Raw genomic sequence first — 14,678 nt, 5'->3', positions numbered from 1 at the left:
CAGATGGTTCAGGAGAAGATAGTGATGTTGGTGACCTTGCACAGCCCTCCCTCACTCAAATCAAAGTCAACTGCAAGTCATGTCATCATCTTGATGTCATGGTCCTCTTTGAGAACGAAGGATACATACAGCAACAACAACACTACTTAATCCTATGTAAGACACTATTGTTACTGAACTGTTGGATATATGTGATTTTTGTCTTCCAAGGAAGAGAGTCCTGGACACATCTCTCTCTCTCTCTCTCTCTCTCTCTCTCTCTCTCTCTCTCTCTCTCTCTCTCCATATATATATATATTTCCAGACTTGAAGAAAACTCTTTATCAGGGACAATGAAAAGAATGTCAAATGAAGAATGGTGTCAGTAATTGGGAATGTTTGATCTGGAGGAAGGAAATAAGAGTTAAGGGAACCAGTGGAATCGACTCTCTTTCTGAGAAAGGTGAGACCGGCACACTTGAAAAATTTTTAAAGAGCTATCTAGTAGGTTCTTAACCCATGAATTTAATTTTAAAAGATATTTTGATAAATGCATTTCAATATAATTGGTTTCCTTTGTAATTCTATATATTTTATGCATTTAAAAACAATATCCTGAAAAAGGATCTATAGGATTCACTAGACTGACAAAGAGTCTATAAGAATAAAGGTTAAGAACCCTTAGCTTAGACTAATTCTGCTTGGACTGAAGAAAAAACAAGGAGCAAATGGGTAGAAGTTAGAGGGTGACAGATTTTTGATTCAATTTAGTGAACCAATTCCTAACTAGAGCTGTTTTGTGAGATAATGAGTTCTTTTCATGGGAAATATTCCAATAGAAGCTACTTGATGATTTGTGATTAATTCTAGTTAGTAGTAGAAGCTAATTATGCAAATCTTGGTCCCATTACTGTCTTTGGATCTTTCTCGGGAGCAGAGAGAAATGGCCTTCCTCAGGCTTGCCTGGTCTCTCTGTCCCTGAAGATCAAATTCTTGGGAAGAGATGCCAGGTCACTTCAGGAATAATATAGTTTTTCCTCTGGGGAGTTGAAAATTACATTTCAAGTTAGGGTCAGTAGCACTCTAAGAAAATTCTTTTTAAAAACAAAAGTAATTTTATTGCTATTTTTTGATTTTACATTACTTAAATTTTCCTCTGTACCACTCCCAGAGAGCCATCCCATATAACATTTTTCAAGAAAAAAAATAGAAAAAGAGAAACATTAGCAAAGCTAATCAATTTATTGAAAGAAATTCAACAATATATGTAATATTCTATGCCCATGGACTCTCTCCCACCCCCACCTCTGCAAAGAAAGAAGTTTCTTACCAGGAATCAGCAAAAGAATGAATAGTAAAAGGGGTAAAGGCCATTGCCCTGGGAGCCAATGTGACTTGAATTCTAGTTTTGTCTCAGGCCTTGGGCAAATCACTTTCCTCTCTAAGTTTCAGTTTCCTGATCTATAAAAAGAGGATGACCAGATAAGTTCTAACGTCCTAGAGGGCTGGAAATCCTGTGAATTATGAGAGGAAGAGCTTGACTTGGCACTGACTTGCTGTGCGACCTTAAACAAGTCATCTCCTCCTTTAGGTCCCCCAGTTCCTCATCTATAAAAAGCTGTGTTCTTGGTGGTCCCTTCTGGCTTCACTATCCCATGGTTCTATGAATCTATGAATAAATTTCTTTCCTGGCTCAACATTTTGCCCTTAAACGGTCATCACCACCTAATAAATTACCACAGCTGCCTTCAAGGTAAAACAATATCAAGCTATTTATTTCTCATGTCAAGGAAAGAAATGAATGATATTCTCCCTTAATGAAAAAGTCTCCCATCAAATCCTTGGCTCTTCAATGCTGCTTTCTTCATGTTGTACTTTGTGTGGCTGGCCCTTCTCATCAGCTTCTTTTTAAAACCAGAGGGCTCCAATCGTCTCACCAGGCTTGAGGAAAACATCTCCCTCATTCCTTGAACAAGTAGGTTTCTCCATTCTGGGACATGTGTGCCTGGATCCCATGAAGCATTCTGTTTCTTGTTCAAATGGAAGACTGGCCTTGATCCAAAAGTCAGCATATCACATGCATTAAACCTCCTGGCCTCCTACTCATTATCTTCGCCACAGTTGGAATAACCTCCTTCCTCGTCCCTGCCAACCTGATTCCTGGCTTATGTGGCTCAGCCCATATCCCACCTGCTCGATGAACCATTCTCTGACAATTCTAGTCAACAAAGATTTACCCTGTCTCTGAACTCTTAGAGCACTTTCAGTTTGTGGTATATAAGCCATGCTTTTATTATAAATTTGTTGAGCCAAGATTAGGGGTAGTTTAGATAGACAGTTGCCTAAGGCACAACACACAGGGGAGGAAAAGGAGGCATATTTTAATGACTTTTTACAAGTGTATATTTTTTAAATATCAGAAAATCTTGATGTCTGTGGCCTTTAGGCCACATCTCTTTTATGATATCAAGCCATAAATGTGACAGAGAAAGCTCAAAGTCTCTGATGGACAGTCACATATGGGGAAGTCTATTTTTTCAAATGCAAGAAGGAACATTGCCTTGGGCAAACAAATGCCTTATGGCTGTGTGGCATAGCATGACACCCCCTCCTTACCCCCCCGTACTCAAATTGACTGTTCAGAAGTGTCTCAAAGTAAAAACAAAATCTCCTTTATTTGGTTCTCGGGAGAAGCCGGCAGTCCCTTCACCAGTAAAGCTGGAGTCAGGAGGCCCCTTATAGAAACAGAATGGCAACTTATGTAGACCCTGACAAAGAAGTCCCTCTCCCACCACTGACCATTATTCTCATTGTCTGAGAAGCATGGTCTTACATTCTAGGTGCAAAATCTAACCAATCCCTTTTGGAACCCAGTTCAAATTTCCTGCTCCCCAGACTGCTACAAAGCCCGCAAAAATACATGTCATCATATGCAAATTAGGCATTGAAAACATATGCAAATGAAGCATTGATGACTCATGCAAATTGGGCATTGTGAACTTATACAAACCAGGTAGACCAAAGTGAGGACTGCAGACTGTGGGCACATATGCAAATTAGGTATTGAGGAGTTAGTGAGCCATAGCCAATCATTGATCCTAATTCACTGTATAGCCTTATATGGAAATCATCTGACTCTGGAGAAATTGAAACCTGGGTCTAAAGTCTCTTCTACTCTAGGAAGGAGTCTCTGTACCACTGAGAAGTCTTCACTAAATCTGTTCCCATTCATGGCTAAGTCCAACAGACTTGTGTTGTTCTCGAATATTTTTGCCTCAGTACTTTTGGCTATCCCAACACTATTGTAAATTATTTGAAGGTAGAAATCATGTTTTATGTTTGTCTTAAATTCCCTGAAAGAAGACCATGCACTGTGCTAGACAGCACAGACTCATCTACCCAGGAAGATTCCCATGAACAATGAATGACTCCAAGTCATACCTTGCCATCCACTCTAGTGTGTCATCTTCTGATAGTGAAAGAATTCATAAGGCTAATGGGATTTAGAGAGTGGGCAACTAGGTGTCACAGTATAGAGTGTGGATAGAGTTCTGGGCCTGGAGTCAGGAAGACTCATCTTCCTGAGTTCAAATCCAGTCTCAGACACTTACTGTGCGACCCTGGCCAAGTCACTTAACCCTGTTTGTCTCAGTTTCATCTGTAAAATGATCTGAAGAAGGAAATGGCAAACCACTCCAATATCTTTGCCAAGAAAATCCCAAATGGGGTCACAAAGAGTCAGATGGGGCTGAAATGATTGAACAACAGCAAATGGGGTTTAGAATTAAAAGAGAGTTTAGCATTTATCTACTTTCATTTCTTTTTTTTTTTTTAAAGATCAAGAAACTGAGGCCCCAGGAAGAAAGTTAATTGCCCAAAGTCACATCTTTGTAAGGAAATTATTTATAAAAGTGCTTACTATGTGCAAAACACTGCTCCAAGCCCTGGAGATACAAAGAAAAAGAGGAACATGGTCTCTCCTTTCAAGGAGCTCACGTTCCAATGATGCAGACAACCCTTAAGATGTTTCAGTGGCAAGTCAAATGAGAAGGCCCCATGTTTCTTAAGGTGCAGTGGCAAAGCAGATAGTGATACATTTTCTTCAATGTTATTTTCACTGCTAAAAGCCTTATCCATTTCTGATGTTCAGCTACCAACTATATCACCAAAGGCGAGAACTTTTTTCAAGGCCTTCAGTAAATGTGGTTGATAAGAAGGCAGGGGCTGCTGTTGCATTTCCACAAGGATTGATTCCCTGGAAGCTGGTCTGAAAGCAGGGCCGGTAGTGGTGGTGGGGCCGGTAGTGGTGCTCTTCCCGGTGTTCTTGGGCTTAGGGTCCTGGGCTAGCTTTCCTAGGGTTTAAGAGGAGAGATGGTTTAACTGACCTAGTATATATCATTTCCTATCTTTCTATCAGGGTGTCTTTCTGCTAACATACTACTAAAATCTCTCCAACTTTAACTTGGACTCATTTTATTTCACTGAGTCTTCCATTGACACAGAAGAAAAATGTTTTTAGCATCTTCTTTCAACTGAATATACAGACTATTCTCACTTTATGTAAATTGGCATTACACAAATTTGACTTTACATAAAGAATTCTGAAAGAAATCCACATTCCAAAAGAATACCTATGTTAACTTTACTATACTGTACTGTACTTTCTCTCTCTGTTCTTGTTTCTTGGCTAGACACTCCATGGGCTTCCATTCCACCCTCTAACCCGTACCACCATCCCCCACCCCACCAAAACCCTCTAAGTGGAAGCAGAGCAGATTTACAGAGAGACCTCCATTATCAGTACTGGATCACTGGGATGGGGGCTTGGATTGAAACTTCTGGAGAAAGAAATCTTTTCCCCACTCCACCCACCGAGCCCCTACATGTCTGTCTTCCCTCCACTGGCCCCTATGTGTCACCCATCCTGTCCTGTTTGTGTCCATGTTTGGCTCCCATGTGTCTGCCCATCACCCATATTCTTCCTCCTTGTTCAGGTGAGGCCCCCTTTCTGCCTATCTTCATCCATCCTTTTTCCATGTCATAGGTCAAATTCACATTATGTAAAAATTGTTTTATGAAGAAGTCTGTCCAATGGTCCAATTACATAAAATGAGAACTGTCTGTACTATATGGGAAAAATCACTTAGTCTAAGAGTTATCGTGTACTAGGTTTCCAGAGACAACATATGACTGTCACATTAATCTAGAAAAAAATGGAAAGATTAAATGATGAAACTCTGGCTAGAATTAGGTGGGGGGAAGATGCATACAGCCATAAAGATTTGTGTAAGTTATTTGTGTAACTTAAGTCCTCTGTGCCTCAGTAACCTGAGCTGTAAAATGGGGATAATAATGGCACTTACCCCACAGGGTTGTTATGAAGATCAAATAAGTTAACAAATGTAGTGTCTTGAAAGCCTTAAAGGTCTGTATAAGTACCAGCTACTATTTAATGGAGTCTCCCTTTGTAATTTGTGTTCCATCAACTATGAGCACAAATTACTCTGTAATAATAGTGCTGAATTTCATTCATGAAGGGATGAAGACAAAAGGGATATTAAACATTAGATGTAGTTGAAGAAAGCAATGCATTCTATCTTTTCTACTCTTGCTTTAAAAAAAAAACCTACCAAGTTCTGTAACTAATTTCTCAACACTGTAATTTAACTGTTTTTTTCCTCATTTCTTGACACTAGTGTTTTCACATCCTTTTTGGAGTGTGGAGAGGGGAGATGATGGGCCTGTCTGGTTACAGTCTCTTAGGGAGAACTATAGGTATAGATACTAGAAGTAGACAGTAGGGGGAGAAAGTGGCCTGGCAAAGAGTAGGAAGAAAAAAAATCTGGGTAGATTTCTTGAAGTCTAATAATTGTAAAAGTTCACAAATTTCTGTCTGTTGGGCTAGGGAGGGAAGGAAGGAAAAGGTTCTAGAGAGTATTTATAGGTCTTTAACTTTGAAACCTTTGCCATAAGCTTACATTATGTGTAGTCACTCAATTAATGGATATTTACTGAACATTTACTATGTATAAGGGCCTTTGATGAATGCTTTGAAAACACAAAGATTTTTCAGACTTAGTTCCTGCCTGCACAGAATTTACAATGTTTTTGACCCCAGACTGAGATTTCATTAATGTAGGAAACTCTCAGGGAGAAAACTCCCTCTACCAATGCAGATGATGTATCCAAAAAAAAAAAAAAAAAGGTCTTTATATGCAAAAAATTAACTGCTGGCCCAAGTATCAGACAAACCATTTATTTAACCAAAATTACATTCACTGCATCTAAATTATCATAAATCCTCAAATGGGAAATCTTAAAGAATGAAGTTTTACTTTTTGCTGACTGTATTCTAATTTCATAAGATCAGAATACTCTGGGAAATGGGAGCTAGCTGGAAAGCACATTGTATGAGCACACAGGGGCGGTGGATTTTAACTCCAGTTTTGCCATTAAACTAGCATGTGGTTTTGGGCAAAAAATTCAAATGTCCTATGCCTCAAGATTCCTCAGCTATAAAATGGGGAAACTAACAACTGCTACAACCTAACCATGGGTGACAGATAAGTGAAATTGTACGTATGAAAGTACTTAGCACAATGTCAAGTGATACAGCAATACGCAAGTTAAATATCTGGGTAGCAGCATAGCATCTGGGATGCAGCTGATCACAGCTCTTGGTGCACAGAGAGGGTAATGCTTCTTTAATGAAGAGAGCAAGGGAATGTTCGCTCCTGAGAGTTCCTTGGTAGGAGGGGAGAGAACGGCAGTTGAATGGGGCAGTTGGAAAGAAAGGGGCCAGGTAGTGGTGGAAGTGGGAAGGGAGAAGCTGTGCATGGTGACCATAGAGAATCAAGGAGAAAAAGAGAGACAAAGGCAACTGAGGCAGACAGAGCCTGGAACTCTCATTGCATACCATATCCTCCTTTTCCTCCTACCACAGTCTCACAATTGTGGTACTTAGATTGTCTATCCAGGTAAAAGCTCTCTTTGCCTCGATTCCTAGCCATGGATTATTGGTAGAGATTGTTACTAATATTCCCATTAGCTCTGAACATGGTGATTGTTGCAAGGCCTTTCTGCTCTACTCTTTGTAGACCTGACTATGGAACTTAAATGCTCTCCCCAGTCTGTCACTCTTTCTCCTCACATACTGTCTCATCTAAGCTATACCCTCTCCCTTTTCTGCCTCTCCTACTCAATCCCTTCATGCTTGCGAAAAGATCTGACACCACTGAGACTAGTCTAAGCCTCCTAGGGCCATCACTCCAATTGGTCACATGATTCTTTGTGAATTGTAGACATAACTGGACGATGTTAAGATTGAAAGAAAGGACTCTCTGGGGTAGGAAATAGGTATATTGACAATAGCAAACATTTATATGTGGTATTTTAAGGTTTGCATAGCATTTTATGTATACATTTATATGTATTAATCTACATATTTATATACACATCTTATATATACATATAATAGAATTTGGCACTGAATTTAGAATGAGAAGACCTGAGTTTGAACCCCAGGACCTGTATGACTTTGCACTAGTCACTTGACCTTTATGAGTTTCAGTTTTCTTATTTGTATAATAAGGGGGATTGGATTCAATGTTTTCTGATGTAGCTTCTAACTGTAAGTCCTACATTCATAAGAAAGCTTCTCATAGAGCTTTAAGACTAGTCAGTCTTTCAGAGGGAGAAGTTAAAAAACCAATAGGTGAGACATGAAATAAGATGATCAGAAGCTCCTTTTTTCGTTGTGAAGGATAAGCAGCCTAGAGAAGGGAAGCCTGAATGAAGGGGGTGGTTGCTTGCCAATATCAAATGTGGGATTCTTAGTGTGTGAATATTATATGTTCAAGTGGTAGCATTTGTATTGAATGAAGCAAGAGGGGTTTAGGTGGGTTCCAAGGAAGAATTTACTGAATCTTTCACCAGGAAAGAATGAAAATAAGCTTTCTTTAAGAAACAGTCCCTTTTTGCCCTGTCTGAACTGTTCAGATTGGGTTCTGAATAATTCTGTCTGGAAGAAGACCGTTTAAATGACCTTTTAAAGAACTTGTTGCAGCCATAGAGTTCTTTGCCTCTCAGAGTAAAATAAGTCACTTGTGTCTAAAGTACTGCTGGCTCTGCAGCAGAAGTGGCCACAACAGGTCCAATGAACTGGCTGACTTTCATTTGCCATCCCCTCCTTCACCCAGCTGGCTGTCAATAAGCATATTTCCAACTCCAGGCAGTTTCTCACTGCTGGCACAGGACAGCATGACAGACGGGATGGAAATGTTAGCCAAAGCAGACTTCCTGATTTTAAAGTCCCATTTTCCCCCCTTGGGGCTGCCAAATTTAGCAAAATGTAGCTCCAGCTGCAATGCTTCCAAGCTATCTTAGGTAATCATAACTATGCATTCCCCACTGAGAGCTCAAGGAAATTACCTCCCAGTGCCAATTTCCTATTGAAATAGGATTATTTGGATGCTGGTCAGGTAGGCACGGACCTCCACATGTGGCATTCTAGAGTCCAAAACCTTTAGGATGCCTTAATAGCAACTAGATTGATTTGTAGACTGTTGGAACTAGATAGGACCTTAGATGTCATTTGGTTCAAACCTTGATTTTACTGAGGAAAAAATAGAAGCCCAGGGAAAGGAAGTAACTTCTTGTCCATGGTCACATAGCAAATCAGTAGAAAAAAGACTAGAACCTAGATTTTTTAACTCTGTATTCTCATTGCTTTGCCTTTCTAAAAAGTCAAATTAAAAAAGTCATGTGTGTGTGTGTGTGTGTGCGTGCGCGTGTGTATGTGCTTTCATCCTTTGTTGCCGAAGAAGACCATGCCTTCAGAGAAATGATGACATGCCTTGCACTTGACTTTGTTTTGAGTGAGGGAGGGCTGTGCAGGTCACCAGCCTCACTTCTGCTCCAGAGCTATCTGAATCCAGTGACCAGATATTAATCAGGATGACTGGAGATGACTCAGGACGAGGCAATTGGGGTTAAGTAACTTGCCCAAGGTCACACAGCTAGTGAGTGTCAAGAGTCTGAGGTGAGATTTGAACTCAGGTCCTCCTGACTCCTGCACTGGTGCTCAATCCACTTTACCACCTAGCTGCCCCTAAAAAAAAAATCGTAGTATGAAATGAATGCACTTAATGCTCAATTGCCCTTTATAATGGAGGATAGTAATGGTTTACTCTGAAGTATTATGTCCAGTTTGGGGGAGGAGAGGTAGTTGAGTTCCATTTCAACAAAGTCAATTCTGAATAAAGCCTTCTCTGATCACTCAGAATAATAACTTCAACCTTTGTATCCCACACTGAACTTTGTTTTTTAAATCTCTAATGGCCCATACTGTTCATATTGGAAAGTGTCTGCCTGCTGTCCCATCTCTTTATCCGTGTAGATTTTGGAGGAGGGTATGTATCTTAGCTAAGTTTTGTATCTCTTCTAGCACTTAGTCCTGTAATTCGTACACAGTACATATTTAACTAAATGTTGAATGAAGACCATACATAGAGACTTGAGGCTGGTAAATTTAAAAGGGCAATGGAATGTTTTTTCTTCCAATAAAGATATTCTGGGAATGGAGAGATAGTTTCTTCACTTTGCTTCTATTTAACTTTGGAAGGATACATGGAAGGTGACTTCTACGGATGGTCAAAGGGGTCTGCCACAGGGAATGAGCTGTCAAGATTATTTGGGGGCACTGGGACCTGCTTTGGGAATACTACAAGAAAACAGTTTTCCTGGTAGTTCTAATTGTGTAGTGTTAAAAGGATGTCTCCTTAACTTGTGTATGTCTGTTTTCATTCCAGGGTCAAACTTCACTGAGGTTAAGAACCCAGAGTGCCCAGCAACACTCACCATGGTAGGTGAAGGTCCTTACCTCATCTCTGACTTGGACAGAAGGGGTCGGCGTCGATCCTTTGCTGAGAGATATGACCCCAGCTTAAGAACGATGATCCCTTTACGGCCTTATGCAAGGTAAGCCTGTTGCCCACAGCTCAGCAGGAAAGCAAGTTACTTTTACTAAATATGCCTAATATTTGTAGGAACTGATATTAACAGAAACTCTTTTAGGTTTCTGATTTTCCTACAACTGTTTCTGGAACCAGAGGATTAGGCAGGTGTTTGTCCCATGTCTGCTGTTTTGAGAAGCAGCATTCCCAATCCCAACAGCTGGAGTTTCCTGACTTGAGCAGGACATGGAACCAGCAATGGCCGGGAGGGACATGTGCATCCCAACACTTCTCTTTCCCCTCCCTTCCCTTTTTTTCAGAGATCCATGGGAAGGAAAGAGGGAGAGAGCAAGTATCTATTAAGTACTAACCATGTGCCAGGCCCTGTGCTAAGCACTTTGCAAATATATGTTGTTTGAGACCTCACAAACATCCGGTAAAGTAGGACTATTATTATCCCATTGTACAGTTTTGAGAAAACTGTGGCAGACAGAGGTTAGTCACTTGCTGAGGGTCACATACCTAGAAAGTATCTCAAGCTAGATTTGAAATCAGGTCTTCCTGCCTCTAGGCTGAGCTCTATCCACAGCACCACTTTGCTGCCTCTGGAAAAAAACAAATAACTAGAAAATGAAGCTACGAATCAGGTCTTGAGGTCTTTCCTCTTGGGGTCTCCATTCTGCACCTCCAGCATAATGGTAACATTTCCACAGTGTTTTAAGGTTTACAGAGAATCCAAGGGACTTCCACTTTCTTCATAATAACTGTGAGGTAGGTAGGGCAAACATTATTGCCCCCACCTTTGTAGATAAAAAAAAAAAATAAAGGCCCATATTTAAGGAAGACCATTGACAGGCTAACGTTAAGGTGGTTAAGTGACTCGCCCTGCTAATTAGTGTCAAAGCTAGATGTGTTGAATCTTGTCTCTGTCCACAATCTAAGGGGAAATCTGATAGTGTGAACAATATTGCCTTTCCTGGGTGATTATAGTATCCTGAATTCACTAGCAGAACAGTATGGGCTTTGAACAGAAGCTCTGCTCCAGGAGAGATGGGTTTGCTGAATCATCCACTTACTTTTCAGTTAGTCAATAAGCATTCATTAAATTCCTGTGTGCCAGGGGCTGTGCTAAGCTCAGAAGATGCGCAGAAAGACAAGGATAATCCTTGCTCTCAAGGAACTCACAATTTAATGGGGAAGGCAACATGAAAACAGCTACATACAAACAAGCTACATAAGAAATAATTAGCAGGGAAGACCCTACAATTACAAGGAATTGGGAAAGGCTTCCTGTAGAAGGTGGGATTTTAGTTGGGACTTAAAGGAAGCCAGAAAAGCCAGTGGGTAGAGATGAGGAGGAAAAGCATCCCAGCCAGAGAAAATGTCAGGAACAAAGACATGAAGTGTCCTCTTGTTTGTGGAACAGAACAGAGGCACTGGATTGAAGAGTACCTGGGGAGAGGGGTAGGAGGGAGAGGAGAGTACAAAGTATAAGAAGACTGGAAAGATAGGGGTGTATTATGAAGGGTAGATTATGAAGGGCTCTGAATGGCAAATAGAGAAGGCTGTATTTGATCCTGGAGGTGACAGGAAGCCACTGGAGTTTACTGAGTGTATGTGGGGTACAGAACATAGTCATATCTGCACTTTAGGAAAATCCCTTTGGTGTCTTACTGAAGAATGGAATGAACTGGGGAAAGCCTTGAAGAAGGCAGACCCACCAGTAAGCTATTGCTGTAGTCCAGACATGAAGAGATAAGGGCCTGCACCAGAGTAGTATCAGTGTCAGAGAACAGATGAGAATATATTCAAGAGATGTTGCAAAGATGAAATCAATGGGCCTTGGAAACAGATTGGATGGGGGTGGTGGGGGTGGTGAGAGATAGTGAGTAATGGAGGATGTGATCCTAAAAGACTGAGAGGAAAGTGGTGCCCTTGGCAGTAATAGAAAAGCAGGGGGAAATATAATGAGTTTTTTGATATATATATTATCTGACAAGATACTTAATATACATGTTAGTATTCCATTTTGGAATGTATGTTTCGGACATGTTGAGTTTAAGATGTCTATTGGACATCCAGTTCAAGATACCTGAAAAGCAGTTGGAGATACACATCTGGAGGTAAGCACAGGGCTTAGGGCTGGATACATGGATTTGAGAATTGTCAGAATAGAGATGACGACTAAATCCATGGGAGCTAAGAAGATCACCAACTGCAACACTATAGAAGGAGAAGCAAAGAGGGTCCAGGACAGAGCCTTATGAGACACCCAAGGTTAGTGTGCATTATCTGGATAAAGATCCAGTAAAGAAAACCCAAGAGTGGTCAGAGAGGTAGGAGTAGAGTCAGAAGATAGTGGTATCCTGAAAAACTAGAGAAAAAGAGGTGAGATATTAAGAATAAGAGTATGAATAATCATTACTATCAGAGGCCACAGAGAGATTAAGAAAGATGAGGACTAAGAAAAGGCCATTGGGTTTAAGATACCAATGATCTGGTAACTCTGGAGCAAGTAGTTTTGTTTGAATAACATCGGAAGTAATGTTGTAGGGAGTTAAGAGAATAGGTAGAGGCAGCTATTGTAGATGGCCTTTTCAAAAAGTTTTACCACTAAGGGCAGAAGGAATATAGGGTGATAGGAGGGATGCAAGGATAAACTGAGGGGCTTTTTTAAGGATGGGAGAGACATGGGCAATTGTGTTTGCAGGCAGTAGAGAAGGAGCCAGTAGATGCAGATCAAAAATATATGAGAGAGTAGGGATGACAGAGGGGGTAATCAGCTGGAATAGACAAGATAGAATGGGATTGTTTATGCAGGAAGAGAGGTTTGCTTTGGCAAGGAGTAGGGCCTCCTCTTTATGTGAGTGGGAGTGAAGGAGATGATAATGGCAGAAGGCAACTGGGATCTGATATAAGATGAGCAGGAGGTGCACTTGGCAAATGGCCTCAATTATTTTCAGTACAATTTGAGGCAAGAGTCTCCTTTTTTTTTTCATTTGAAAAATGAAGGCAAGATTAATAGCCATGAAAAGTCTGAGAAGTGAAAAAAAAGTTTGGAAGAATTGTGGATAGTGTGATAGTGCATTGATAAAGGGAAGTGTAGAAGGAATGCCAACAGCAATGTAGGCCCAGTTGAGCTTATGTAACCTAAATTTGCAGCGGACCCAATCAGAATGGTTTCATGATTTTCTCCTTCATTTGGCAGCTCCTGTATAGAAACAAAGGCAACAGAGAGTAGGAGTGATCCAGGGCTGAGGCGAGGCAGCACACAATTAGTAATATGATAAAGGGACAAGGGACTCAAAAGGACAATGTAGTGTTGCACTGGCTTACTAACGGGTCATGATGGGGAAAGTGGTGAATGCAGGAGTGATGGTCTGAGAGAACTGAGTGGGCAAGGGACTAGAAGTCATGGGGTAGATGAAAAGTAGGGTATGATATGGGAAGGGAGAGGAAGAGGTGGAAAGCCAACAGACCGTTATCAGATAATGGAATTTCATAGTTCTTGGACATGGAGGTTGATTTGGGCATGATGGCAAGATCCAGGAAATGATCATCTTGTATGTGTGACTGAGGTGGGGTAGAGGAATGGTCACTAGAAATGAGTAGGCTGTGGAACAAGGAGGTTACAGTGTTTCAGGGAAAATTAATATGTACACTGAAGTTTTCTAGTATGAGGGTGGAAGTTGAGGAGGAGAAAAAGATTGTGAGCCAAGTACTGAGGAAGGAAAGGAGTGTCCTACAGGTCTGTAGACAAGTTACCAGGATTTTGATTAGGTTGTAGATGTGGACTGTATGAATCTCAGAGGAGAGGTAATTGAGTAGTAAGAGCAGTCACTAGAAGTTGTAACGGGGAGCACAGAATATTCCAACTCCCTCATCTTGATCAGTGAGCTGAGGGGAATGGGTGAAAGTACAGCCTAGTGCTAGAAAGGGTGGCCACAGAGGCTGTCATGGCAACCACTGCTCATTTGTGATGCCCAGGGCTGGGATGTAGCCTTTGATTACACTACCATCTATGATAACATCCTGGCCTGATTCGGCTTCTAATTGTTTGATGTATGTCTTTTCTCCCTAGTGAGATGACAAATTCCTTGATGTTAGAGGGAGACTACCTTATGCTGCCTCTTTATCTTTCATAGATGGGTAATAAGAAAGTGTTCAATAGAGACTTGCTCAATGATGGAACTGAACAAAGCTAATTGACCCCACAGGGACAAATCTGTGACTTTGTCCATGCAGTCATTGATCTTTAACCACTTGGATTACCAGGCACTGATGAGTCAAACCCTCTCCAAAACCTTAGTAGTTTAGTTGCTTTCCCTATTTCAGTTTTTCACAATAAGGGTTGCCATTTATTGTGGCTATTCTAAAGGTTTTTGGGTTTTATGTTTAGGTTACATAAAGCACTTTATGCACATTGTCTCAATCTACCTTCACAGTAAAGCTATGTGGTAAAGGACACTAAGATTTTTATTCTCATTGTACTGATGAGGGAACTGAAGCTCAGAGAGAGGTTGGAGTGACTGGCTTAGCGGCACAACAGCAGTTGAGAGCAGCAGCCCAAATCTCAGCTCTACTGCTTACTGTTGTAACCTTGGAAAAGTCACTTAAACTCTCTGAGCCTTATTGTCTTCAAATGGAAAATGATTGGTACTAGATGACTTCTAAGATCCATCCTCACCTATATCTATGAGTTTATGATGCATGTCCTATGTAGCTTGTAGGGCTGTGGTAAGTAAG

At 40.8% G+C, this 14,678-nt stretch overlaps 1 protein-coding gene and 1 long non-coding RNA gene across 6 annotated transcripts in view; one reads left to right on the top strand and one right to left on the bottom strand.

Moving 5' to 3' along the window:
• Positions 1-705: 705 nt before the first annotated feature.
• The window catches only part of LOC140519285 (uncharacterized), a 93,176-nt gene continuing 79,203 nt past the window's right edge, over positions 706-14,678 (bottom strand). For both annotated transcript variants that reach the window (XR_011972153.1, XR_011972154.1), the window contains one exon: positions 706-4,331. This is a non-coding gene — a long non-coding RNA (uncharacterized lncRNA). The remainder of the gene's footprint in view (positions 4,332-14,678) is intronic.
• ABCC12 (ATP binding cassette subfamily C member 12) overlaps positions 6,750-14,678 on the top strand; it is a 73,168-nt gene continuing 65,239 nt past the window's right edge. For all 4 annotated transcript variants that reach the window (XM_072632145.1, XM_072632144.1, XM_072632143.1 and 1 more), the window contains exons 1-2: positions 6,750-6,956; positions 9,789-9,957. In XM_072632145.1, coding sequence (XP_072488246.1) covers positions 9,839-9,957 — 119 coding nt within the window. In that variant the 5' untranslated portion in view covers positions 6,750-6,956; positions 9,789-9,838. The remainder of the gene's footprint in view (positions 6,957-9,788; positions 9,958-14,678) is intronic.

This window comes from Notamacropus eugenii, chromosome 1 (assembly GCF_028372415.1).
Source record: "Notamacropus eugenii isolate mMacEug1 chromosome 1, mMacEug1.pri_v2, whole genome shotgun sequence".
Taxonomy (NCBI): domain Eukaryota; kingdom Metazoa; phylum Chordata; class Mammalia; order Diprotodontia; family Macropodidae; genus Notamacropus; species Notamacropus eugenii.
The sequence above is the reverse complement of the archived record's forward strand: the minus strand, read 5'-3'. Positions and strand labels throughout refer to the sequence as shown.